A 25,304-nucleotide genomic window follows, 5' to 3' on the forward strand; every position below is an offset into this window, starting at 1 on the left:
ACAGCTTCCATACCAATTGGACCATTTCGATTAATAAAGTGAATCATTGCAGGGGTTCTCGACTACATCGACACAATACGATCAGCATCAACCCTCCCGCTTGACATGACGACAACTTACCTCGATGACAACTTGTTCAGTGAGATATACACATCGGTACCGTATCCGTCCATCGAGATCAGACGCAGATCACCGCCGAAGAACCTAGCGTACTGTGTTGCAAACGTCAGTTTATGAGGATTGATGATGCTTTCAGACTTGACACGAGAAGATGTATGTACCAGTCTTGAGAGAGGAAGACCGTAACTGCGACACAGTAAGATAGCCTTGTCAGCGACGAGATCTCGAAATTTGAAAAGGTGCTGGCTCACCCAAATCCTGCCATGGGCGCTTTGAAATCCGATGCGTCAATGTTTGCCTCGAGTCCTTCGTCGCTCATCGTCGTGTACAGATATCTATTCGGGGTGGAGGTCACACGTCAGTCGGTTACTTGAAAGGAGAATAAGGAGAAGATCATAATGCCGCACTCACGTCCATATCATTGGTATTGCACTTCGAGGAATTCCACCACCTTCATCTGAGATCTTGATCGTGATATCCTCGCTGCCTTCAACCACTACCACTTTGATAGGTGGGAACGAGTCCTCGTTGTCCACTCCATATCTTTCTACCACCGCTCGAAGGGAATTCTTCAATAACTCGAAGCAGATGTGAGAGAGATGGCCAGGAACGTAGGCGAATGTGAGATCTTTGGGACAGAGAAGTTGGATAGGTGGACCCTTGAAAAGGGCGTAGTGCTCTTCGCATACGTATCGCGCATTCTCTGGCCCAGAAATCAGCACAATGAAGCTGTAGGACGACATCGAACACTCACCAATAGCTTCGTGACATATATCATGGACATTCTGCAGCATAGTCAGCGACAGACCTGGAGAGCCCTTGGTAAGACTCACGGCCCTGGTGCAAATGATCCCCACGTAGTCCGGGTGTGGTTGCAGAGTATTCAGTGCCACATCTGTGATCCCGCCTATCATTAGCGCACCCTCACAATGGTTCATGCAGAACGATACTCACGTTGTCCGATCAAAAATCGGATCCCGATACGACTCATATAGAACCTGTCGAGCCATTCCTGGATACTCTGATCGATCCTGCCTGCCTTTTGCTTTCTCTTCCATTCCAACACACCCTGTGCAACGGTCGTGACAGTGGGGTCATGTCGCTTTTTGATGTTCTCCAGGAGCCGCGTGAATTTCTCGTTGTAATCGTGGACTTCGGGTGGGTAAATGATCGTTTTGGGTGGAGGGGAGAAGTATCTGTGGGTATATCAGATAGTTGCACAGTGTCAGGACGGGTTGCGTCCGTCACAATACTGTATACGGGGAGAGTTTCGAGGCCGAAGGGCAGGTAAGGGTTATCATTATTGAAGCAGACTGCTCACCTTCGCTCAATTGGTATTCTCAACCTTGTTGCAGATCCAGTGGCGCCAAATCCGTTTCCTCCATTCGCAATATGTCTTTCTGATACCAATCCTGATCCTACCGGTCCTTCGTGCATGAGCGGATCCAGAGACGGGTTCGGTGTAGCAGATGGGAACGGGATGGTTCTGTGATTCCGATTCCAGACAACCAGGTCAGCTGACGGTCACCGATATTTGCGATCATCATGAGCTAGCTCACTCTGCGGGAGGCATGCGGAGCACCTCCTCCAGTTCAGGCTTGAGTCTTGGTTTTGGGAAAGTAACCAGTTCCTACAATAATGGACCGTCAGTTCGCCTGCATATGATCAAGAGGGATATCGGGATTAATCGGTCTTTGAAGACTCACTTCGAAACTCTGAGCATACCATTCTTTCACCTTGTTGATACTCGGCATCTTGCTCAGACCGTCTGGTAAGCTCTCCAGCTCGACAACTCGGTGTGACAATCTGATAGGTAGCTCTTCCGATAAGAATTGGGAGGCTTTCAGCAATGTCCCTTGAGTGGGATGTTGGCCGAACAGAACCATCTGTTGCAATGAGACTGGACGTGCGACAAAGTCAGTCAGTTTCGGGATCGATGGGCTGTGAAGGACCCTGGTCACATACCACCTGTCTGGGGGAATGAGGCGAAATGATGGATTCGATCCCATAATGCGGCTGAGATCTTGAATCGAGACATGATGTTTTGGGTCGAGCGAGCGAGACCCGCAAGGGACGCGAAGGCTTTGTTTTTATACCTCGCGACTAAGATGGCAACAATCGAGCAAATGTGCGACTAGTTATCTCTTGGCGAGTGGATAAGGGTCGCCTCCGTGCTATGAGGTGATGAGCGATAAAGGGTCGTATGAGAGTCAGATAGGATGGTCAATGGATGCCTTGTCCACAATTGAGATGTGTGTAAAAAGGAGACAACGATAACGTGCATCTTTCGAGTCGACCCGACAGCCAGGAGCCAGGAATCCCCGGTTAGAAAGAACCGGACGGGATCAAATGTCGCTTAATCCGGTAAATAGGTGATACAATCAATTCCATTTCGAATCCAAAAGCATAACCGTGGCTCTATTCTCAGCATCTCTTGTTCGCACATGTACAACTCCTCATCATCATCAGTGCCTAGTCGAGTAGTCTGGCACAGTACTGCCAAGATCTTCGAGGTGCCCATCCCGCTTCACCATGATGGTCTTCTGGAGAGCGGCCTTGGGAGGGAACTTGGCGTCAAACACAGTGTCCAATTCTTCCAGAGTTCGACCTCGAGTCTCAACACCAAAGACATTCCAGACGACAGCTGGGGAGAGGATGGTACAGTCTCATCAGCTGGTTGTCTATCTCTGCGGGTGGTGGATGACTGACCGTAGATCAGGTTGAGAGCCACAAATATGATGTAGTATTTCCATCCGATATCATCAAGAGCGATGGCGGTGACGAAGGTGTTGTACAAGTTGGTACAGTTTGACATGATGACGTGCTGTGATCAGACATCTGTTATCAGCCACCCGATGGCATGAGCTGGATAGATGATGGGGATAGGACTTACCACACCCATCCCCTTTGCCCTTGTGTGGTTGGCCAAGACCTCGGCACAGTAAGTGGCAGTCAGGGGCGTGTAGATGAAACTGTACGCGCAACCAAACAGGAAGATGAACGCCACACCCGCGTTGCTCAGAGCGACGTTCGGGGCATGATCTTTGTCCGCGAATTGGCTCGAGAACCCGGTGACCCCAGCGAACAGCAATGAAAGAACGATAGATCCGACCCAGAGCTTGGTTCGTCGACCAATCATATCGTTCGTTGCTGAACCGGCAACGGCACCCGCGCAGGAAACAATCGAGTTCGCGAATGTCAACAGAAGTCGACGAGAGGTGGAGGTGATTCCCAGCTGAGTGTACATGCTGGGCAGATAGTATGTGAGGACACTGTTTCCGCTTAGCTGTGCGAACACACTCATCGCAGCACACATGGCGAATCTCCAGCGCTGGTTGTGCGAGTTGACCCTGGAAAGTGGAAGCGTAACCGTTCAGCTACGGCACTCGTTATAGAGTAGTGGTCGTAGGGAACTCACAGATCATAGTAATTCCACCACGATTGAGCCTTTTTGACTTCAATGCCCTCCTCAAACTCCCTGATCTCGAGCTGGACTACCGGATGATTCATATCGCCACCCCCATGGTACTTGGCCAAAATAGCTTGAGCCTTCTCCTTTTGACCTCGAGCCGTCAACCATCTGGGCGATTCCGGGATGAATGCGACTCCGGCGAGGATGCACACGGGAGGGAGGAGCTGAAGACCGAGGGGAAGTCGGAAGGCCAGTTGTCCAGAAGCCTTGTTCGAGGCGTAAGCTACGCCTGTGGACAGGATCGAACCAGTGTAGAAGACTGTGTAAGGCATGCAAATCAGTAACGATCGATAGGGGCAGGTTGTAGAGATGGGTGCAGAACGCACAGGTGTTGTAGTATCCGACAACTCTGGCTCGCCACTGCGGCGGAGCCAGCTCCAGGGCGTATGTCGGAGCAGAACTGGTTCCGATCGAAATTCCAAACCCGAGCAAGAAACGACCGCCGAGAAGGTACGAATCGTTCTTTGCCACAGTCAAGATGATGGCAGCGGCCATGATGACGATTGCGCCTGTGCCCATACCAGCTCTTCGTCCGAGATGATCGCAGATCGGACCGGTGAACAGGGAGCCGATCATATTGCCGATAGTATAGATCATGAAAATGCTGCGGAGAGCGAGTCGAATGTCAGTCCTAACATCCAGCGCATAGGTTGGACACCGGGAGGCCAAGCACTCACATTCCAGTAGACGCGCCAGTCTCCTTGTGGTGGAAATATTCCTTGTACTGCGTCATGGCGTTGATCGAACTGAAGATGGACTGCAAGACCCCGAGCCGTGTTAGTGAATGTCAGCTCCTCTGAAAGCAATAGTTTTACGCACCCCATCGAATCCCGAAGCTGTCGCGTTCAACGCCGCGACCAACAAGATCCCATATAACTGGAAACTCGTCTTGGACCACGGGTTGAGAGGTGTCGCCGTCACCGTCTCGTAGAAGGCGGCATCCCCTTGTACTTCCTCGGTGGAGAGACCGTCGGGTTTCTCGATGGATCCGTGGGAATGGACCGGATGAAGAGTGGTCCCTGTCCCAGGTAAGGCCTTGTCGTCGAGGGTGGACATGTTGGTGAATGTGACTTTCAAGCTATTTTACGTGAGATGATGTCGGGCCTCCTGCGACAAGTGTGTATGTCGTTTGTCAGCTCGTTGTTCTCAGACTGGCTGGGGAGCGACGAGACAAAATCTGTAGACCCCATAAGATTGATTGCCTGACTGATATATGTATACATCTGTTATCAGACCTTCTGATATCCACGTCTCATTGAGTCTCTCCTCCACTTTCCCCACTCTGCCGAACCGTTGATATCGAGATAAGTCATGAGGCATAGATCCTAACTTTACTCGGATGCGTGTGAAGAGAATAATCATTTCCTGCTCGTGCTCGTGCTCCTGTTCCTCGCCTTGCCCCAACTCTGATGTGGGATGGACCGGACCGACGGATACACTTGACTCGGTAATCTCCGTCTTTGCGTCCCTATCTCAAGTAACCCCCCTGAATAATGAACGATATTTTCATCATGACTCGGTGCATCGTCCCCGACATCCGAAAGCCGAAAGTCGAGAGTGGGCATGATAAACCCCCCGGCGACGGTTTGTAGAGTGGGGAGAATGAGAGATGAACACGCAAGTGGTCCTGGGCCCCATCTGGTTCTCTGCCTCCTTCCGTCACTCACAAGAGGTAAAGATCAAGCATGATCTCCTACAAGTTACTCGCGGCACCGGCTAGTCAAGCCAGGCGAACAGGGGAAAGACCGGGCCTACCATCGGAAGTTCATATAGCAGATCATGTGCATGACCCCAGGACTGGGAGTTTTTCGCCCCACCCATACCCCACTTCCCCACTCCGTATTGACCTTCCCCACTTCACGCGTACCGTTGAGAGTGGGGCAGATAGCAGCATTTCACGGAGAACTGATGGAGTGATCGGGTGGGTGGCAGTGTCTGTATCTATAGTCCGGATAATACAACTCAAAAGGGGTCACTGACTGTAGCTTGACATATCCACTCGAACGTCTCATCAGCCATAATCAGAAGTTCGGGTTCAGAGCTGCACAATGACCAGGGCCCAATTCCTCATTGATCTCGAACGAGATGGCTATGTCGTCCTACCCTCGATCATCCCTCCTGAAGCGTGCGATGAGTTCGTCTCTGAAGCGTGGGACTGGTTGGAGAGCTTCCCCCATGGATTCAAGAGGGATGATAGGTCGACGTGGGATGCGGAACATCTGCCTTATAGTACGACGTGAGTTGCACCTACTCAATTATCCTTGGGGGGATCCCGGGCGCTGATGATCCCTGCGTGTGATGTTGTACAGAGGCGGACTATACAATCGGTATTCGGTGAATCATGAAGCCTTTGTATGGAAGATCCGAACGTGAGTCGGTCGAGTTGTTCTCCCCCCTCTGAGATAGGTCTGTTACACGAGTTTCTAATATGCGAATCATATAAAATCCGCATCACAGCCAACCCGCCATCATCAAGGTGTTCGAGCAGATCTGGGGTACAGACGATCTCATCGCTTCATTCGACGGTATGAATGCTTCTTTGCCGATCAATCCGAAGACGGGTCGAACGGATATTCAACCTACAGCTGCTTGGCCTCGTGAGTCGTTCCGTCCTCTGCAACCCGAGCACCACATCCAATCGCAAGCATTACATCATTTCCCTCTTCGTTGCTCGCGCCGCTGTAGACTATCTGACTGACCTGTTGTGACTGACAGATATCGACCAGAACCCTCGAAACGTCGACCGATTCGAGCTCTACCAAGGAATCGCCAACCTATCCCCTAACGGTCCTCAAGACGGGGGACTCTGCGTCCTCAAAGGCTCCCATACACTACACGAAGAGTATTTTCGATCGACGGGAGGGTTCAACCTGGATCAAGATGCGGGGGAGAAAGAGAATGGATATACGTATAAGGAAGGGGAAGATGAGTGGTTCAAGCAGAAAGGGTGTGAGGAGGTCAAGATCTGTGCTGGCAAGGGTGATCTGATATGTCAGTCGGTCTTGAAACCCCTTTGTCCCACCGGTACTCTGACCCCACACCAAGGTCAAATTCTGTTGTGGTACTGACGCTTCATCTCGCCCGAACCCACAGTGTGGGACTCTCGCACGATACACTGGAACGCCTCGCCCACTGGGTCTCAGACCCGTTTCGTGACGTACGTATGCTACTCTCCTCGAAGTCACATGAGTCCAGACGAACTGGACAAGAAAGTACAAGTGTTCCAGGATAGGAAAGGAACCACACATTTCCCGGTAGGTCGGATCTCCTCATAGCAGAGTTCGGCGTGTCCAGCTCCTACCCGTGAGCTGATCGTGATTGACAGTACATGAACCGCATACCCGTCGAAAGACCAAACTACGCCAATGCGCTGCCGCGTCGACCGGACGGGACTTTGGATCCTGCCAATAGGACGAGACCAAGGAAGGAGCCAGAGGAGACAACGCTGATGCTCAAGTTGGCTGGTGCGACAGTTCAGGGATGAAAAGCGGTGTAGTGCGAACGGGACGAGAGGCGAGATGAGATGGAGTGTCAGCGTACAGAACCCCCGGAGCGATAGCCATGCTGTAGAGGGGTACGAAGTATGCATCCAACTCAATAATGTCTATGTGTGTAATTACTCCGAAAGCCTTGAGCGAATCCCTTCTCGCGTCTCAAGCCCAGTATCTCTGCAGTAGGAACCCAACCTCCTAACCCATCCAACGGCCACCTGAACGAAACTGTCTCGTCTACAAATCGAACATTTCCTTGTAGCCGTTCAACATCTCCAACGAGATATTTGAACCGCCACAAACGACGAGAACGACCTTGCTCTCCTCGTCGTAATCCAAGACCTCCTTCAATCTCCCCGTATAGACCATGGCGATGGTCGCTCCACAAGCTGGTTCCACCAATATCCTCTCGTCGTCCGCGAACTTCATACAAGCGTGCACAGCCTCTCTGTCGCTGACCGTACAGGTGTGCACGTGGGGTTTTTGACCATATTCAAAAGCTGTGGTAGCGACACGGACGCATCCGAGCGATGTTGCCAGGGAGGTGATACCGGGTAAAGTCAGTAGTGAACCGGCTTTGACGGATTGGTCGAGCGAGTCGGCACCGAGTGTCTCTACTGCGATCACTTGCGTCTGCTTTGAAGATCTTGTTTGTTGTCCAGATTCCAAACCTTGACAAATCCCAATCAACAATCCACCGCCCCCTACCGAACAAACGATCCCATCCGCCTTATCTCCATCCTCCTGAGCATCCATCTGATCTTCAATTTCTTCGACGAGCGATTCGGCCCCTTTCCAGATATCCGGATGATCGAACGGAGGCACGTAAACTCCGTTCGGGTCATTGGGTAAAACGTCGTTGCGAAGGTGTTGATCTGCCTCAAACCACGTTTGACCGATCTGAATGACATCGGTAGCGCCCGCTTCGCGGATCTTGGAGATCATCATGGGTTTCGTGGATGTCGGCACGATGATGGTGGATTCGTAGCCTAGTGAAGAAGCAGCGGCAACACAGGCTAGACCGGCATTCCCGCCGGAAGAACAGTAGAAGTGGAGTGGGGTTGATGGAGGGGCGTTGAGGACCGCTTGACGGACGAGATTGCCGATTCCTCTATATGGGACGCAAAGGTCAGCTCAAGTTCAGTATGGCGTGAGGAGGATACAGAGCACCGGAGATGGCCTCGACACGCTGCACTCACCGAGACTTGAACGATCCACTAGGCTGAACATTCTCGAGCTTCATGTATATCTTGCTATAAGTCAAGTTCAAGCACACCTCTCAGCGGCCAAGACACCAATCGCGACCGGGACATGAGGAGCGACTCACCATCCGGCGATCTTTGAGAGGGCTTTGGAGTAAATCAGAGGTGTCTTGATCCATGGTTGAGGGACGGGTTGAGACTGCTTGCGAGTAGAAGTGGTAGGTGTCGGTAAGATGGTCATCCTGGATTAAGCTGGACTGACGAAAAACCCTTGTGCGATGGAGGTAGGTCTGTGAGTGACAAGTTGACGTAGAGAGGGGAAGAAGTCTGGTTGATCAGAAGCGGTAAGCAGGTGTATATATGTCAAACACACGGCTCGAGTCGATTTCCAACACACTTCTTCTCCCTCTATTTTGAGAATCGTCCGCGCACCGGACCAGGAAACGTAGTGTTGTCGACCCAAAGAGGAGTGAGTGATGACACAGCACCACGCTGTGAGTCCCTCCCTCGTGAAGTAGCTTGAGATGTCGTTGGCCAATCTTACCTGTAGTTATGGGAAATTGTTCAGATTGAATCATGGATGTTGTGCATGTTGTTCATATCGTGAACATGACATTTCCAACAAACTGTTCAATCGTTGGAAAACCCAAAGGTCCCGTCTGGATGGGCTTATCAGCGGCGATCTCCGCTGTGAGGAGTACTCCTGATAGTACTTGTTTTGTTATTGGAAACTCCCGATCGTGATTTTCCAACCCGTCGTCGTCGATGGGACCGTTTGGCATTCACTGTGCAAAATGAACCCTACTCCCCCCACGCAGTGCCGGACAATGCAACAACAATGGCATGACTTCTATGACACATGCTTGATCTAGATCCATCTACGTCGCCATGACTGCAGTCAAACGGAAATGATGTGCGTGGGGATTGATGGGGTGTGATGTGTTCTTGGCAACCTCGCATGTGACGCTGGCAGTCGATGTCAGGTCAACGTCACTATGTCACGCTCAAATCTCAAGAACACTCACTAATGATCTCCCGGTGTGACTTTTTCGTCGATATACGCAACGCTGTTATGTGTCCCGTCAACATGATCCTTGTACGGCAGCCATTGTACTAAACTCACACAGCCACGTTGTACTGCTTGGGCCAGTACCCAGACAGCATCACTGCGCCCTTTTCGTTGTCGTCGACCCAACATCTGGCATCTCCGAGGTTGTAATGTTGACTTCGAAAGTAATACACGGCGACCCTGTTGGGATCTTCAGCAGACTGAACTGGGTCTCCAATAACAGCACCGCTCACCTGCCCGCGGTCACCTTGATCTCGACTCGTATTCTAGCACCGACCTTGGACGATACCCAATAATGCTTCTCTCCATTCCATACAAACTTCTCCCAGCCTTCGGACTTGGTCGGTGCCATAGGATGATTGGGGTCGTTTGCATCAGCGCAGAACAGGCTGGGCTGAACCAAACCAGTAATATGCTTCCCTGACACTGGGTCGGGTTTCGTCGGATCTACCACGTCTCGCAAAGGTGTGAAGATCCCAACGGGTGGGACAGAGTAGGGAGTCGAGGGAAGGACGAATAGTCTTCGCTCCGATGCAAGAGCTTGTAGCGGTTCCGGGTCGAAAGTACTCTCCCAGTTGTCCGGCGGCGTGACGGGATCGACAAGGTGAAGGGTGTCCAGTGGGAAGGGCACATCAATCAGCGATGAGAAGGGATCACTGCTTGATACCGTGTCAGAGATGGGAGGCACGACTGGTAGCCCATAGTGGGTAAGCATGCAAAGCTCGGATTCGAGGTATGATATAAGGAGGTCGGCGAGTACTCGCTAAAGAAAGGACGTCAACATTACATCAGACCGGATATCCAAATTTCGACCCACATGACCACGGGCATTCGGATGCAAGATGTCGGGCTGGAAGAAAGATTTTGCGGTGGATTCCGGATACCGTAGATAATGATTGAACATGAGTCGTTTCATAGAGAGGTAAGGGACATCATAGTAGAGAGCTATGGGAGCATGGACGATCTGAGGGTCACCATACCCTTGATCTTGGGCGACTTGAGGGCTCCAAGCTCCAAGAATTAGGATGGCAGGCTGTGTGGGGAATTCGGAAAGAGCTCGTAGCAACTGATCGAAAAATGCTTGGTATATCAAATCTCTTTGTCAGAAGTCAGCAAACCGTCGGAAAAAGACTTTTCTTCTCACGTTTGATCATTCACGTCAAATTCGAGGACAATGAGGTCGGTATCGTGAGCGATATGGTGTGTTCCACAGAATGCGTAGTAGCTTGAGTCCATACCACCAATGGCGCCGTTCATAAGCTCGTGTCCAACCTACCGATATGGTCAGTTCAAGCTTGGAAAGGAGAAGGGGGGATCACAGCAGGCTACTTACCTCGGGGAATGTGGAGTAGAACCAGTCCTTCAAGATGGAAGTGTAACAACCTGGACCTGACGGGTCGCCTTGAGGAAAGTCTGCACTCGGGTGTACACCGTGACAAGCAGAAACTAGAGCGAGATGAGCGATGTTATTAGAGCTTGATGGCTGCTGAGTTGGCTCACCACTTCCGCCTAGAACTCCTATTTTCAATGCACCACCTTCTCTGCCCTTCTGCAACATCCTTCTCATCCTCGCTCCAGTCCCTTGCACCAATCTACTATTTCTCAATCCCTCCTCATGATACAACGAGCACAACCTCTCCCCTTCCCCTGTCACCCCACAAACGCATTTTTGTACGATCTTCTCCTCATACATCGCTTCTGATGAGCCATCGTTCGGAGGTCCTGGCGTTGATCCGCTCGTTATGTGTACTTTCGGTAACGGTGGTAAACCCTTGACGTGGGGATGGACCAGGGCGTAGATGAAGAGTAAGAAAAAGGGCAAGATGATGGCTGTGAGTGGTTTCCACCATCTTTTCAGGATGAGATGCAAGGTAGGACATTGACGATGCATCGACGAGGAAGTCGCATGTCTCCTTCTGCCGGTGCGTGACGGCGTACTCGGCGATGATGGGGAGTGAGCGTTGCCATTGGATAGAAGGGGATGGGTCGAGCTAGATGCTTCCGCGGAGGTCGGGACACCGTAAGCCGATAGCTCAAGGTCGTCTGGGTCGGCTTTTGAGGGACTCATCGTGAGTATCGCAAGCGTGAACAAGGCATGTTATGTCGATGATGAAGGGAAGCGACACAGACGACAGACAACAGACAACAGACAACAGACAATAGACAACAGACAGTAACAAAAGAGAGAAAGAATGTGCAAATCGGTCGCGTTGACCGCGTGGTGGAGTCGAAACATCACGTGCCTGGGTACCGGCAGCTGGAGAGAGAGAGAGGACGTCAACAACGACGAAGAGGGAACTGCATGCATATACTCAAGGCTACCAGGCAACAAGGGATCTTCCAGAGAGAACAGGAGCAGTCATCTCGCGCAAAGCAGAAGGATGGCCATGGAGACTAGGAATGTGTCGTTGTCCAGAGAGCCAGGTTGATCTTGAATGGCTACCTTTGTGCGCGCCGAGACATTGGGCGGTGTCACCGAAATCTGCTCCGGACCTGCTCCACACTTGCTCAACTTGAGGTGGATAAGGTTGATAGAGTCTCTTATGGGTGATTCAAAGAGGGAATGTGGTCTCATACGCTCTCAGTAGTACTGAAACATGCTTCAGAACGCCTCATCAAACTTCTTGCCGTTTCCCAGCCTCATCCAGGCTCTTTGATCTCCAATGATATCTCTATCCAAGAATCTAATTCCGTCCTTCGATCAGTACAGGTCATATGTACCCTCACTCATCGCAGATTTACTCACCCATCATTGGTCTCCAACGGAGTGGTATAGTGCGCTCCCGTCTCTCTCAACCATTGCTCCCAAAGCACCAACATCTCTTCCACTTTGTCCGGAAATTGCGCTGCCAAATCTCTCGTCTCCCCTTGATCGGTATACATATCGTACAGCTGCCATTTCCCTGTACCTGTCGGATGTTGCTTCGGCATGCTGACAATCTTCCACCTCCCATTCCTCAATGCTGCTTTACCATAATGTTCCCATGCGACCACAGGATTATCGTCCCCGTAAATCGTGTCCGCTTGTCTTTCCCAAGGTGTCTTGGCGTCGATCCGAGAGGAAGATGATGCTTTTCGACCGTATTGGAGATATGGAACCCATGATTTGCCACGCATAGGGAAGACCATTCGATCATGGTATTTTGCGGTTTCGCGCGGATGCGAAGGACTAGTATTGGGATGTTTGATACCTGCCAAATCTAGGAATGTGGGAAGCACGTCCATAGCTGTAGTGAATGAATGGCAGATGGATCCTTTTGGCAAGTGGGAAAAGCCAGGATATCGCATGACCAAGGGGACTCGGATACCGCCTTCGGTTGTGTAGTGCTTATACAGACGATTCGGTGCGGTAGATGCCTGACACCAGCTGGAGACTAGATTTCAGCGCGGAACGCACAGGATCGACTCGTAGAGAGACAGCTCGTCACTGACCGTGGTCCCATCCATGCAAAAGAATCTGCGTTGCCTATATTGTCGTATTCGTTGTTGTAAAATTTCTGGACATGGCTGTTAGAAACTGTCTATGCTGACCATCTCGTTCCACCTACATTGATCACTTCGATCAACCACGGTCCTACAACTTCTTCGGCCTCTGCCCAACGAGATATGTTTGATCAGCTTTTGACCCTCTTGCATCTCCATGGCAAGCCTGCTCACCCAATGCTGTACCCTCCGCTCCGTTGTCCGAGAAGAACAGGACCACAGTACCATCCAATTCTCCCGTCTCCTCCAGATAATCCAACACTCTTCCCACCTGTCTATCCATACATTCCACCATCCCAGCATAACATTCCATCGCCCTGGAACTGAACTTCTTCTCCTTATCCGTCAACTCGTCCCAGTGCTTATTTTCCGGACTGACCACCTCGTGCGGGTTCACGTCGGGAGGGATGATCCCCAATTTGATCAGTTGTGCAAGTCTCTTGAGTCGGAGGACGGCATGGCCCGAGTCGTAGACGCCGAGGTATTTGTCTCGATCGGATTTGAGACATTGGAGGGGGTAATGAGGCGCCGTGAATGGGAGATAGGCGAAGAATGGTTTTTCTTTTTGCCTTTCGGTGCGGTCTCGGAAATAAGATAGAAGGGTGTCCACATAGGTGATGGAACTGTAGAAGCCTTCGGATGACGAGGTCATGTTCGGTTCCCTACGACATGTACACATACGTTAAAAATCAGCTGAACATCGCCCATAGCGCTGTGGGTTGGTCACTCACACCACATATCGTTGGTCCTGCTTCACATAGATGGGCGGTTGATGACCGTGGACTTTAGCCCGATTCTCCTCTCCACCGTCCCACTTCGGATCATAACCGAAATGATTACTGCTTGCCGGCAAACAAGAGAATACCTTCTGAAATCCTCGATCGCTCGGAATGTATCCTGGTCGGAAACCGAGATGCCATTTGCCTGACATGAACGTGAGATATCCCGCATCGTCGAGCAGTTCAGGCATAGCAGCGATGTTTCGTGCTGTGCGGGTCAATTATTGGCATGAGCATATGTCGCTATTCACAGTGTGGTGACTGATGCTTTCGAGAGACGTACTGAGATAACCTTCATTTCCGGAAGTGTTGTAATTGCTCGGATCTTGGGTCTGTCATTTGATCAACCTCGATCAGCCGAGCAACTGAATTTTTGGGTGTGAAAAATCATACCGACCTACCTCCTTATTAACCATAACATGCTGCATGGCAACATGAGTATCTGTACCAGACATGAGCATAGCTCGAGCGACCGAACACATCGGAGCGGTGTGGTCTGTGAAGTGACAAAGGCTCTGCGTTCAGCACAGGCCCTTCCCGGGGACGATCGATACCACCGACTCACAATCGCTGAACCGCAATCCTTCAGCGGCTAGCCGATCGATATTAGGCGTTCTTATCTCGCTCCCGTAGCATCCTAGATCCGAGTATCCCAGATCGTCAGCGACGATCAGGAGGAAATTGGGTCTTTTCGGCGTCGTCATGGTATTCGATGTAGACGGGATTTGTGACCTTGGACAGATTGCTGATGGGAAATGACAAGTGTAAGAGAAGTAGTTCGGTGGTCTGTTCCGAAGCGATTGGAATCTCGTTGACCGGACCGTATGCATACAGTGATTGAATGTCGGGCCCACGTCAAGTTGTTCGATGCGTGGGAGGAGACATTACTACGGTATGTCCTTCGGCTGTGCCGATCAGCACACGAATTTCCGTGGCGCCATGTGTGATCGTGCTTCTGGGTTGGTACAGGGACGCTACCTCAGAGCCGTGATGGTCACCATTTGACGATCACCTTGCTGCCTGAATATGGTGACTTGAAGTCGTGCGGGTTGCGTGATCTCCCATATCTGAAATAATCAGTCTTTATCTGAAATTAACGCCTCACAAGCTTAGATCAGATAGGCTATTCTGCCTCTGAACACGTCTGATGATGGTCTGCAACAGCTCCGAAGATCAAGAGTTTGGTGCTATTTATACTCTTCTGATACTGTATGACGAAGATATTCGCCATCGATTTCCTGGGTCGCGATCTGTTGGATGTGCAACGAGTTGACACATCAGGTGTAACTTATGCTTACGATTGAAAGAGTTGCGTTCTCTGACCGACTTGTATGCATGAGTAATCGGGTTTGACGTAATCTGATCCACATGTATGGTGATGCGTGTCTGATCTGTTCGTGGCGTGACCAGCAGATGTACAAAAAGCGTGAGACTTGAACGATGATCTTGAGCCCAAAGTCGAAACTGGATTTACGGTACAAGCTAGATCCGAAAGAAAACCATGTCAGATCAAGAGGTCAAGTCGATTGACTTGCCCAACAATAGACAAAATGAGCCGACGGGCGATATCATGTCCATCATAAGCGAAGAGAAAGGGAGAAAGATCACCCCGGACGTACAACATCTCGATGCTGCCGCGGTGTTCTTGGCCCTTCACGGGGGTGATCAACGGACAGCGATCACTCCTGAAGAAAGCGCTCGTGTGAGATGGAAGGTGGGTTTGGTCTCATTGATTTTCCGACTCCTCCTCGTCCCGTCTACTGTACGAGGAGACTGTATCTTCAACGTCTCAAACACGAGGATGGCAACGTTGCGAGTGAATCTGACGTTGAAAGTTACAGATCGATATCAGATTACTGCCACTCATGGCATTGATGTATTTCCTTCAACAGATGGACAAATCAGCAGTGTCATTCGCTTCGGTCTTCGGACTTCAGAAAGATGCTCATCTCCAGTGAGTAAGATATCTTACACAGAACACACAAGCTCTGTACTGGCACAGTTGGGCTACGCTGCCTTGAAAGTCTGACTGACAACATGTTGCATCGTTGTAGTGGAGATCAGTATGCTTGGTTGACCACAATTCTTTACATCGCTGCATTGGTAGGACAGCCAGGTGAGTGTGGTCTCGCCAACACACCAGAAAATTTCCGACTGATCACCCAAAATGTGCGATCGGTATACTGTAGCCTCTGCATACGCTCTGACCAAACTCCCGATCCATCGATGGATCTCGGGAAACTTCATCGGTTGGGCCACCTGTCAGATCCTCATGGCGGCATGTAAGGATTTCAAGGGTCTCATCGCGTTGCGATTCTTCCTCGGTCTGTTCGAGGCGAGTATCGCGCCGTGTATGATGATCACGGTGTCCATGTGGTGGACGAGACGAGAACAGCCGTTCAGAGCCAACTGGTGGTATCTTTTCAATGTGAGTGGCGTTCCTACATTCTACACCGACATGAGACTGAAAGTGGATAGCACCCTGACGCTGACATGCTTGGAATTTTGCTGTAGGGCTTTGCTGGGATTTTCGGCAGTCTTCTGACTTGGGGAGTCGGACATGCCAAACACACTGGAATGCATCCGTATCAACTGATATTCCTCGTCATCGGAGTAATGTGAGTGATCCTCTCAATATAATATAACAAGACCATCAGCTTGATCATCTACTGTACAAGCTGACGTGCAGATCAGATCTTTCGCCTTTGCCATTCCATGTATTTTCATCTGGCCGGAAAGTCCGATCAAGAACAAATTTCTAAATGAAGATGAGAAACGCATTGCGTTGGAACGCGTCAGATATAATCAGACCGGAACGCAGGGAAGGGGTGAGTTGCAATGGAATGATGTGGCACATCTGGTTCGATTGCTGATGACTGATTGTTCGAACAACTTGGTCAGAATTCAAATGGCAGCAAGTCTGGGAGACCTTTACGGATCTCAAAACGCTGTTGATTGTGGGGATGGGTCAGTGGCGCTCACCTCTGATATCAGTGGATCCATCTGACAGCGTGTCTCTTCCTTTTTTTGTCCCGATGGTTAGTGCTACCTCACGCAATCACAGCTGGTGGGGTATCAGCTTTCGGCCCTCTCATCCTCAAGAGTTTCGGCTTCGACCAATTCCACACCATTCTCTTCAACATGATCCCTGGCGCGATACAGATCGTACTGGGTTTCCTCACGTCGTTCATCATGATGTGGACCAAGACCAAAGCCCCCATGCTGTTCTTCGTCAATGCCGTGACCCTTGCGGGAGCCGTTGCGTTGTGGATCATACCCCGAGGTGAAGGATATACGTCGAGATTATTGGGCGCATATATGCTTCTGCAGTTCTCAGGATCAGTGGCTCCACTCACCTTTGCTTGGGCGTAAGTGATTCATCATTGCAGAACGGTGGGATCGCGCAATTGAAACAGTCTGATGGAATCACGGATCCCTTAGTAATGCCAATACTGCGGGAGGTACGAAGAAGTCGGTCTTAGCTTCCGTCGAATGGGGTGCGGTCTGTGTAGGTAACGCAATCGGGCCTCAACTCTTCACTGCCAATTCGGTAAGCCGTCGACCTTGATCATATCCCATGGATAATGTCTTATGTCACTTACCTGACCTTGAATTGACTGCAGGGACCATACTACTTCGATGGACTGCGTGACAATATCATATCGATGTCAGTCACGGAGGGCTGTGTAGTCGCCATGATTGTCTATGTCTGGTTCTTGAATCGCCGAAACAAGAAGAGACGACAAGCAAGAGGCATGTCTGGAGAAATCGTTGACTACTCCTTGGAGGCGGAGAGCAAGTGGGCAGGTCTGCGAGCCAAACAAGTAGCAATTGATCAAGCGGAAGGCATGCTACAGGCTCATGGTCAAAAAGCGTTTCTGGATCTGTGAGTGTGGCTTCAACGTGCTAGAGATGTCAGTACAGATTGCTGACAGAGGTCAACCCATCAGTACTGATCTCGAGAACGACGAGTTCATTTATTCGTACTAGGGATCTCGATCTGTACATAGTGAAGTAGAGAATATGCAATGTGATCATCCTTCACTTACATCTCATACACCTTTAGAGCCTGCTTCGACGTTCACGCGGCAAAATGTTTCGCCACAAAGTCCATTGACACTTTGTTGCTGTTTGGATCTTCAGCTTGGCGGAGCTTGAACTAGAGAGTATCGACTCACACATCCTCCTTTTGTTCCTTCTCCGTACCGTCTTCCATATCGCCTCGTACCGCAAAGCCATGAACCGCATTATGATATCCTACATCGGGGCGAAAGCGAGATATATTGTCAGTCGAGCGAAATCAACCACCAGACTGCGTTCGGCCGCTCACGCTTGATGAACAGTTTGTCTCCGAGTTTTGGTCGCAAGATCTCCTCGATTGCGTCCAATTGCGAATCACTCATAATGTCGTCGACATCACCTTTGAAGATACCGCAAGGGATCGAGGTGATGAGCTCGACATCGCCCTGAGTGAGGAATGAAGGGTGATTGGCGATTGCTACATCCACTTTGACAGGCGACGTTTCTTGAGCGAGCAACATGCCTACAAGACAGTCCGGTCAGGTGAGCGGCTCACACGATTGCTTGGCAAGATATATGGACCAGATTATTTCTAAGGCGACACTCACAATATCGAGCACCCCAACAATACCCAATGGCTGCTACCTTCCCGCTAGTGATCGACATCAGGTTGACCTTTTCGATATTTAATCGGCGCACACTCACGTGCTAGGGTCATTTCGAAGGTCTTGAACATACTTTTCGATCATTGGTCTTGACACTACGAGCAGCCATATAAGTGAAAGAACCATGCGTGTTTAGCACCAACAGCAACACGGCAGAAGGATTGAATGGATGAAACAGGTCGAAGCGCACTTACCCGTTTCGCGATGTCTGTACAACCAAGGCGCATAAACCCCACCAGCTTGTACTGTCTCTCCTGTCTTCTGCAAGAGCGGAGTCTCCGCCTTGTGACGAAGGTTCGGCATGATTGCCTTGTTGGAGGTGTATCAGCAGGTCAGACGAAAAATCGAAATATAGATTGACTTACTTGGATGTTCGATACGTCGATAGGATCTCCTTGGAAGACATCGGGTAGGATGACTTTCCATCCTCTACGGGCCCACTCGTCCGCTACCTATCAGGCGTAACCGATAATGTACCGGTCAGGCGTTTGAACATCTCAAGACTTGCTCTTTCCAAATGCAGGGCAGAGCTAGAGCGTTACCGAAGTGTACCCACAAGTTGAGTATTCACGAAATCCGCTCCGAATACATCTGACAACAAAAGACAGACATCCTGCTTCTCCCCTCCTGATGGGGAACGGGAGTTGGACACGTAGGTTCGTAGACCGTATAAGTCTCGGAACGATCCCTCAGGAGTACCTTGGTGTATATCTAAGAAGATAGAAGGTGTGATCTCGTCGGAAATGTAACCCGTAGACTAGGTGACGGTCCCATCACACTCACGGCCCGTGATACAGCATGACGAGACGGAGGTCTGTTCTTCGGTTGATGACATTTGTGATATCACTTGACTGATAATCAGAAAGAGGCAATGTACATGATAATATCAATGAATCAAATATGCATGAACAAGTAAGGTGGACCACCGTCGATCGAAATTGTCCGCTGGAATTGTCACTCACTCGTCACCTGGAATCATCTTGACGTCACCGTTGGATTTCTCGGCAACACGCACTACCGACAATGTGTACTTCGCTTTGATCCTGGAGGCTTACCATTCCGTAGAGTCTGATGAACGCCGGTCAAAAGTCTAGAGGGACGGGGATATTGCATGACGAAAGCAATGTCGAGTAAGGATCTCATCCACTCGATGCTCTGAGACAGACGACAGATGTGTTAGTCAATCGCAGATCTGATGCAAAACTGTGCCAAGAACAACTTGAAACTCATCGCATATCAAGCTAAAACATAAGTTGTATACAATATATCGACACCTAAAACTTCTTATCTTCCTGTTGTCTCACTTAAACATTTCGCAGGAACGGTCTCTCAGCCTGGGGCGTGATCCTCGCACCGTGTCGTCTTCCATCTTGTGCTGAATCAAAGTCGACGATGGCGCTATGAGCCGTGATTCGGTTATCCCAGAGCACAACAGCTCGAGGTGTCCATTTGACTCGAGTTTGGAAGTCTACTCCCTTGGCGAGGTGGTCGCTGCGGAGAAGGGTCAACGGTCAGAATTGCGTCGAATCCGGCGGACGATTATGATCGGGGATATGTTAAATGCTTCAAGATGCTAGAACACTCACTAGAGCAAGTTCAAGATGGCGTCACTCTCTTCTACTTTCAATCCCACGATCCTTCTTGAGAACTGCTTATTCACGAACAGCGCCTTGTGTCCTGTGACAGGATGTGTCCTGACAAGAGGATGGACGTTCTCGACAGGTTCTCTCCTCACTGTCCCGCCTCGGTTTCCCGCCCGAGAGAAATTGGCTTGTTCCACACCTGAGTGAACGACGGACAGAGTTTCGAGATACGCTCGGAAAGAGGGAGAGAGACGATTGTACGCCTCGACTTGGGAGACGTAGGCTGTGTCTCCACCCGATTCAGGCGAGTCGAAGAGGAAGAGGGTGGTAAGTCCAGGAGGTTGTTCCTCGTAAGTGACCTGTGAAGATAAGAGACATCAGTCGATACATCCAGTGTCGGAATTCCTTTATGAATAGGAGCACCTACGTCAGAGTGCCAGACACTGGAGCTGAATCGGTCCGTGAACTCGTAGTTGAGAGACTTGCTCATATCCCTGTAAACGAGATGGAACTCTGGGCGGTCGGCGGGATGACCAGAAGTCGGATGAATGTGCAGTCGGCCGAAGAAGCTGAGCACATTGAGGTCAGAGTCATATCACGCTAGAGCCTTCGATATCTTCAGATAACAACGCACGATCCCCACTCATTCAACATCCATTCCGGTGACTGGTCCTGGAAGTCTTGCTCTCGGAACACCTGACCACGACCAAATTACAAAGCCGATCAGCGTCTATCCTCTTGAAACTTCTAGCAGGGAGACACTCACGACAAGGCCTCGTTCAGCCACGAATCGAGCCAGTTGTTGTTTCCCTCTCGGATCAAGCTTGTGAAGTTGGACACCGGAAACGTCTGATCCAAATTTCGGAGTGAGCTACGGGATTCGAGCGAGTGTCAGCACGCCGCGGTCGTATTGAATCGGAATGGGTGAGATAAAACAACCACAGACCGAAGAGACTTGAGCTCCCTCCAAGAACTCCCTCGGGTTCTCGTGCTTCAGAGCCTCCAATCCTGGATCTTTGTGCTTGAATTCTGTCAGAGGTGGATATGTCTTATTGTCGAAAGTCGGCAAAGCCCATGCATAAGGATACTCATCATCCTTGTCTTTGTTGGCCTTCACAGCTGATGTTGTCTGTTGGGGTCGCTGTGACTGTTCAGGCCCTTCGGGCGACTCTGGACGGAGTGTCAAAGTGCGCAAGGGCTCCGTGATGGTCCGAGTGACGGTGGACATGATTGCGATCGCGATTCCTCAAAAGTATGTAAGATGCGTTTTTGGGGGCTCAAAATATGATGGTAGTAAAGGTCTGAGTGTGCATATTGACGAACTATATCCTCCTCAAGCTGCACCGACTGGATTTGCAAACAGCTAAAAGTGATGAATGCCCTCGTGATCCACGCTGACCGATTTGGCCCATTTCCCCATCCATGGACGGCCCGGACGTGACCGATGGGTAAAGATGCCTCTACATTTGTGCCTTCTGTACTTTGGACACAATCACTGGTGAGTAAAAGCAGCATATCACGTATTCTTCTGATGACGATGATGATGATGGATGATGGATGATGGAGACGGTAATGAGGAGATATGGTGTGATTGATCGCAATCATAATCTCCAAATGCAAAAGCGGCGAAGGCCGATCGATCATCCTGTCGTTTGAATTGACCGATGGCGTTACTGGGACACCCTACTACTAAGTTGTTCCATCATGAGGAGCTATATTCATGTTCTACGCCTCTTCTGCCAAGAGCACACCTGCCAGGGTCGGTTCTTGTTTCGAGCGAGAGAAAGTGCGATCGGTGACTGACCCTTCTGTCTCCCAAGAACGATCACGTTTGTCAGAAGTTTTCCAACAAGTAGCGAAGTTCACTGTACATCCTCCACATCACACCATGTGCTAGTCATCTTTTTAAGGAGGGCAAGCGAGCTTTGGATCTCTCCTCGCATGCCGGTACGAGGCCTGACCACCATACTCCACCAATGTCATCGCCCTTGATAGATTAGAGAACTTGGTCACTGCGTGCGAACAGCTGAATCTCAAATATCAGCAGCAAATGTCGCGATCAATCATTTTGCATTTCTCAATCTCGTTTGATCTGCGTGATCACGTCTTGGCACAATCTGAAAAGTCACAACAGAGATGCATCAATGAGTCCAAGGACATACAAATAGGCTTGAGATGATACACTCACATACATTCACATACATTCACACTCACAAGTCGATCATCTGAGCACTCGAGAGCATTGTCTGACCATTTGATCGGCGCACTGTAAAAATGTCACCAGATCGTCGTGACGAGCCATCTTCCCCTCCCACCGCGTCGTCTTCCTCCACCTCGTCTCTGAATGACGAGAAAGCTTTGGACCGCTATACCACTGTCCGAAAGGAGTCAACTCCATCTACACCTCCGTTGGAGATCTCGGAAAAAGTGCATGACGCCAATGCCGCTCAACAGGCCTACAAGGCTCCCGACAGTACAAATCTACAGCTCTTAGATGGGATCCCTCCTCTGGCCGAAAGAAGCAGCGGAGCTCCTGGGTCGACCTTTGGGAAAGCCCTTTTGAAACTTGTCGGAGTACGAAGAAAAGATGGGCAACCACATGATCTTGATTCGGTGAGTGGCACTCAAGGTTAGACACTCTACTCCACATGGTTGCGATTGGTAACTGAGGCTGTGATACATGAATGGTCTAATAGATTGCTACCCAACCTTCGGTCTTTGATACGGCTCAAAAGGAACACTATATGCCAAAGGCTAGCTATGAGGGGTACAAAGCTTTCGATCCCCTATTCCGATGGACATGGCGCCAGGAAAACACAGCGATCAGAATAGTGGACTGGAAAATATTCGTGAGTAGATTGTTGACGGTGGTTCCGGGAGTCTTTACTAACCCCTTCCCTGGTGCATTTAGTTATGGGTCCTGTGAGTCATACGTACCGGTTTCCAGTGCTACGCAAAGGCTGAAAGATCGCGCTTCATTAGTATCATGTTCCTAGCTCTGGACATCGATCGGGCAAATCTCGCCAATGCCACAGCGGACAACTTCCTGAAAGATCTGAAGCTCACCCAAGCAGATTATAACCTCGGTAACACTCTGTTCCGGGTCGGTTTCCTGGTCAGTGGTGTTGGTCCTATATTTTAGATAACGTGGAATTAACCATCACGATTTCACTCTTCTTTCGCAGTGCGCTGAGCTGCCTTCTCAACTGATTTCCAAGAGGCTGGGACCCGACGTTTGGATACCCACCCAGATCATCATCTTCTCCGTCATCGCTTCCTCGCAATTTTGGCTTTCTGGTAGATCGTCTTTCCTCGCAACTCGATTCCTGATCTCCTTCTTTCAAGGCGGTTTCATACCCGATTGTATCCTGTATCTTTCTTATTATTACACCAAGACGGAGTTACCTGTTCGATTGGGATTCTTCTGGGTTGCCAACTACTTGGCCAACTTGATCACTGGGTTCTTGGCAGTTGGCCTGTTACAAATGAGAGGAGTGGGCGGAAGAGCTGGATGGAGGTATATGTTCTTGATTGAAGGACTGTTGACCTGTGAGTTTGACATTGCAGATCTCCTCTCAGTCAGAAACGGATCTATCAGACTGACAGATCGATGCACAGTGACTGTCGGAGTCGCTTCCTTCTTCATGATGCCCTCGTCTGCTTCGGCCACCAAGACGTGGTACAGGCCGAAAGGGTACTTCAACGATGATCAAGTCAAGATTCTAGTCAACAGAGGTGCGTGAGGTTGACATCAACGAGACTGTGCTCAGGTTGACACGGTGCTTTTCCCTCTTGTAGCACTTCGAGACGACCCAACGAAGAGTAGTATGGTAGGTTTCATCTTCCCAAGCGTCTTTCACATAAGACACCAAATAAACCTTTTTGGCTCCAGCACAATCGACAAGCTCTCCCTGTCAAGACCATCTTCAGATGTTTGGGAGACTACGACATGTACCCTCTCTACTTCATCGGCTTGATGTTCGGTATCGGTGGTTATCCCGTTCAGCAATACTTCCAACTATCGATGAGACAGCTGGGTTTCAATACTATACAAAGCAATCTTTTGAGTATCCCAAACACCGTGTGGTCCATCATCAATGTGAGTAAGGCGCATACTGAGCAGTCTACCTAAGATGCTGAGGACTGTCCTAGTTGCTCGGTATCACGATCCTGTCGGAGTTGGTTGACAGTAGAACATTTGTTGCTATGTAAGTGTCCTGTGTCTGTCCGCCTCCGGTGCTTTGACCAGATGACTGATGTGTTGTCTCTTGGATCAGGGCTGAGAACCTGTGGATGTTGCCGAATTATATTGCACTGTGAGTCGAGCACCTTGACGAACTTGGATGATCATACTGACATCGAGGTTAGACTCGCTCTGCCGAATTCAGCCCTCACCCCGTGTACGTAGAGGAATCACTGTTCTTTACACAAACAAGATCGTCCGTCTGATCCAGCGCTGGCCACTGCAGGGACATATTTCGGGATTGCTACCGTTTTGTTGGCTTTCCCTTACGTGCATGCTATCCAAGTCGCCTGGACCAGCCGTAATTCCGGTTCTGTAGAGAACAGAACGGTATCTGCGTCGTGAGTAGCCGCTTGACAAATCTGCCTCCTCTTCGACGCTGGACAGTGCCTGTCCTGATTCTGTTTGTCTCAAATTCATCAGTGCATACAATATGATGGTTCAGGTGTCCGCGATCATTGGAGCCAATCGTGAGTACCGCTTGCAAAATGTCTTCATCGAGAGTAAAATCGTGCCCCTGACTAGCCATGATTATGCTTTTGCAGTCTACCAAGCGAGTGATAGTCCTCGATACAAACATGCCAACAGTGCGATCGTTGCCATCATAGTCTTTAACGTGGCCATTCTGTACCCTTCCACGAGATGGTATTATAGATGGCGAAATGCCAAGAGGGCTGCCGAGTGGGATGTTATGACATCGGATGAGAAGAGTGGGTATCTGGAGACGACGGGGGACAAAGGAAACAAGAGGTGAGTAACCGCTATTTTTCGTCGCGTTCGAAAGGTGAGGAAGGCTAATAGGGATGCCTCGTCTGTCCATCTGTCAGGTTGGACTTCAGATTCGCTTATTAGTACATGGAAATACGAGACTTTCCTATCATGTCTAGTATTCACGATGGATTGATGGAATCGGGGATGCTTCGAGAGAGTGCCTGAATGCAGCAGCAGTATCTCCAATCTTCGTTTGATATTTAGCAGCCGCGAGAGACTCATACTTCCTTTGGGTGCCGAGGTCGATGGGGCGATGAACGGAGCAGATGGTGCGATCCAGCACTGGGTCGGGTAGCAGCTGGGTTCGAGAGGGGGGGGGGTGAGATTCTGCTCTCAGGACGAACTGTGTGCTCATCGGTGCTGTCCAGTCGGAAACGGTCCCAAAGATGAAAGTGGATGTATGATC

At 50.1% G+C, this 25,304-nt stretch overlaps 10 protein-coding genes across 10 annotated transcripts; 3 read left to right on the top strand and 7 right to left on the bottom strand.

Moving 5' to 3' along the window:
- Nucleotides 1–43: 43 nt before the first annotated feature.
- On the bottom strand, nt 44–2,158 carry IAR55_003743 (uncharacterized protein; the record flags this gene model as incomplete). Its single annotated transcript, XM_066946849.1, has 12 exons — nt 44–62; nt 121–212; nt 282–306; nt 372–455; nt 532–823; nt 875–905; nt 954–1,015; nt 1,075–1,316; nt 1,442–1,606; nt 1,680–1,750; nt 1,827–2,020; nt 2,086–2,158. 12 exons carry the CDS (start codon nt 2,156–2,158, stop codon nt 44–46), a joined length of 1,350 nt encoding a protein of 449 aa, XP_066802228.1.
- A 427-nt stretch (nt 2,159–2,585) lies between these two features.
- Nucleotides 2,586–4,648, bottom strand: IAR55_003744 (uncharacterized protein; the record flags this gene model as incomplete). Its single annotated transcript, XM_066946850.1, has 7 exons — nt 2,586–2,764; nt 2,830–2,944; nt 3,014–3,470; nt 3,539–3,851; nt 3,919–4,196; nt 4,270–4,349; nt 4,412–4,648. 7 exons carry the CDS (start codon nt 4,646–4,648, stop codon nt 2,586–2,588), a joined length of 1,659 nt encoding a protein of 552 aa, XP_066802229.1.
- A 992-nt stretch (nt 4,649–5,640) lies between these two features.
- On the top strand, nt 5,641–7,076 carry IAR55_003745 (uncharacterized protein; the record flags this gene model as incomplete). The annotated part of the gene is made up of 6 exons (XM_066946851.1): nt 5,641–5,828; nt 5,902–5,961; nt 6,050–6,189; nt 6,308–6,583; nt 6,686–6,846; nt 6,918–7,076. The coding sequence occupies 6 exons, from the start codon at nt 5,641–5,643 to the stop codon at nt 7,074–7,076; spliced, it is 984 nt and encodes a 327-aa protein (XP_066802230.1).
- A 244-nt stretch (nt 7,077–7,320) lies between these two features.
- IAR55_003746 (uncharacterized protein) lies at nt 7,321–8,526 on the bottom strand (the record flags this gene model as incomplete). The annotated part of the gene is made up of 3 exons (XM_066946852.1): nt 7,321–8,194; nt 8,283–8,336; nt 8,411–8,526. 3 exons carry the CDS (start codon nt 8,524–8,526, stop codon nt 7,321–7,323), a joined length of 1,044 nt encoding a protein of 347 aa, XP_066802231.1.
- Nucleotides 8,527–9,163: 637 nt separating this feature from the next.
- On the bottom strand, nt 9,164–11,422 carry IAR55_003747 (uncharacterized protein; the record flags this gene model as incomplete). The annotated part of the gene is made up of 8 exons (XM_066946853.1): nt 9,164–9,251; nt 9,311–9,352; nt 9,409–9,534; nt 9,588–10,117; nt 10,172–10,451; nt 10,499–10,626; nt 10,688–10,800; nt 10,855–11,422. The coding sequence occupies 8 exons, from the start codon at nt 11,420–11,422 to the stop codon at nt 9,164–9,166; spliced, it is 1,875 nt and encodes a 624-aa protein (XP_066802232.1).
- A 534-nt stretch (nt 11,423–11,956) lies between these two features.
- IAR55_003748 (uncharacterized protein) lies at nt 11,957–14,320 on the bottom strand (the record flags this gene model as incomplete). The annotated part of the gene is made up of 10 exons (XM_066946854.1): nt 11,957–12,038; nt 12,101–12,396; nt 12,454–12,721; nt 12,787–12,851; nt 12,903–12,946; nt 13,012–13,499; nt 13,569–13,824; nt 13,900–13,948; nt 14,030–14,112; nt 14,182–14,320. The coding sequence occupies 10 exons, from the start codon at nt 14,318–14,320 to the stop codon at nt 11,957–11,959; spliced, it is 1,770 nt and encodes a 589-aa protein (XP_066802233.1).
- A 797-nt stretch (nt 14,321–15,117) lies between these two features.
- Nucleotides 15,118–17,606, top strand: IAR55_003749 (uncharacterized protein; the record flags this gene model as incomplete). Its single annotated transcript, XM_066946855.1, has 11 exons — nt 15,118–15,330; nt 15,458–15,570; nt 15,671–15,732; nt 15,806–16,044; nt 16,131–16,234; nt 16,311–16,444; nt 16,518–16,583; nt 16,660–16,984; nt 17,058–17,166; nt 17,240–17,502; nt 17,567–17,606. 11 exons carry the CDS (start codon nt 15,118–15,120, stop codon nt 17,604–17,606), a joined length of 1,668 nt encoding a protein of 555 aa, XP_066802234.1.
- Nucleotides 17,607–17,697: 91 nt separating this feature from the next.
- Nucleotides 17,698–19,136, bottom strand: IAR55_003750 (uncharacterized protein; the record flags this gene model as incomplete). The annotated part of the gene is made up of 9 exons (XM_066946856.1): nt 17,698–17,743; nt 17,795–17,873; nt 17,947–18,159; nt 18,245–18,288; nt 18,342–18,396; nt 18,496–18,610; nt 18,667–18,753; nt 18,858–19,012; nt 19,085–19,136. 9 exons carry the CDS (start codon nt 19,134–19,136, stop codon nt 17,698–17,700), a joined length of 846 nt encoding a protein of 281 aa, XP_066802235.1.
- A 469-nt stretch (nt 19,137–19,605) lies between these two features.
- IAR55_003751 (uncharacterized protein) lies at nt 19,606–21,112 on the bottom strand (the record flags this gene model as incomplete). Its single annotated transcript, XM_066946857.1, has 6 exons — nt 19,606–19,792; nt 19,888–20,243; nt 20,312–20,453; nt 20,519–20,580; nt 20,651–20,755; nt 20,831–21,112. The coding sequence occupies 6 exons, from the start codon at nt 21,110–21,112 to the stop codon at nt 19,606–19,608; spliced, it is 1,134 nt and encodes a 377-aa protein (XP_066802236.1).
- A 1,046-nt stretch (nt 21,113–22,158) lies between these two features.
- IAR55_003752 (uncharacterized protein) lies at nt 22,159–24,979 on the top strand (the record flags this gene model as incomplete). The annotated part of the gene is made up of 15 exons (XM_066946858.1): nt 22,159–22,497; nt 22,581–22,733; nt 22,796–22,806; nt 22,867–22,999; nt 23,070–23,433; nt 23,503–23,619; nt 23,683–23,714; nt 23,777–23,983; nt 24,037–24,092; nt 24,162–24,200; nt 24,253–24,284; nt 24,354–24,468; nt 24,551–24,597; nt 24,673–24,877; nt 24,955–24,979. The coding sequence occupies 15 exons, from the start codon at nt 22,159–22,161 to the stop codon at nt 24,977–24,979; spliced, it is 1,875 nt and encodes a 624-aa protein (XP_066802237.1).
- Between the last annotated feature and the right edge of the window lie 325 nt (nt 24,980–25,304).

The sequence above is a fragment of the Kwoniella newhampshirensis genome, chromosome 7 (assembly GCF_039105145.1).
Source record: "Kwoniella newhampshirensis strain CBS 13917 chromosome 7, whole genome shotgun sequence".
Taxonomy (NCBI): Eukaryota; Fungi; Basidiomycota; class Tremellomycetes; order Tremellales; family Cryptococcaceae; genus Kwoniella; species Kwoniella newhampshirensis.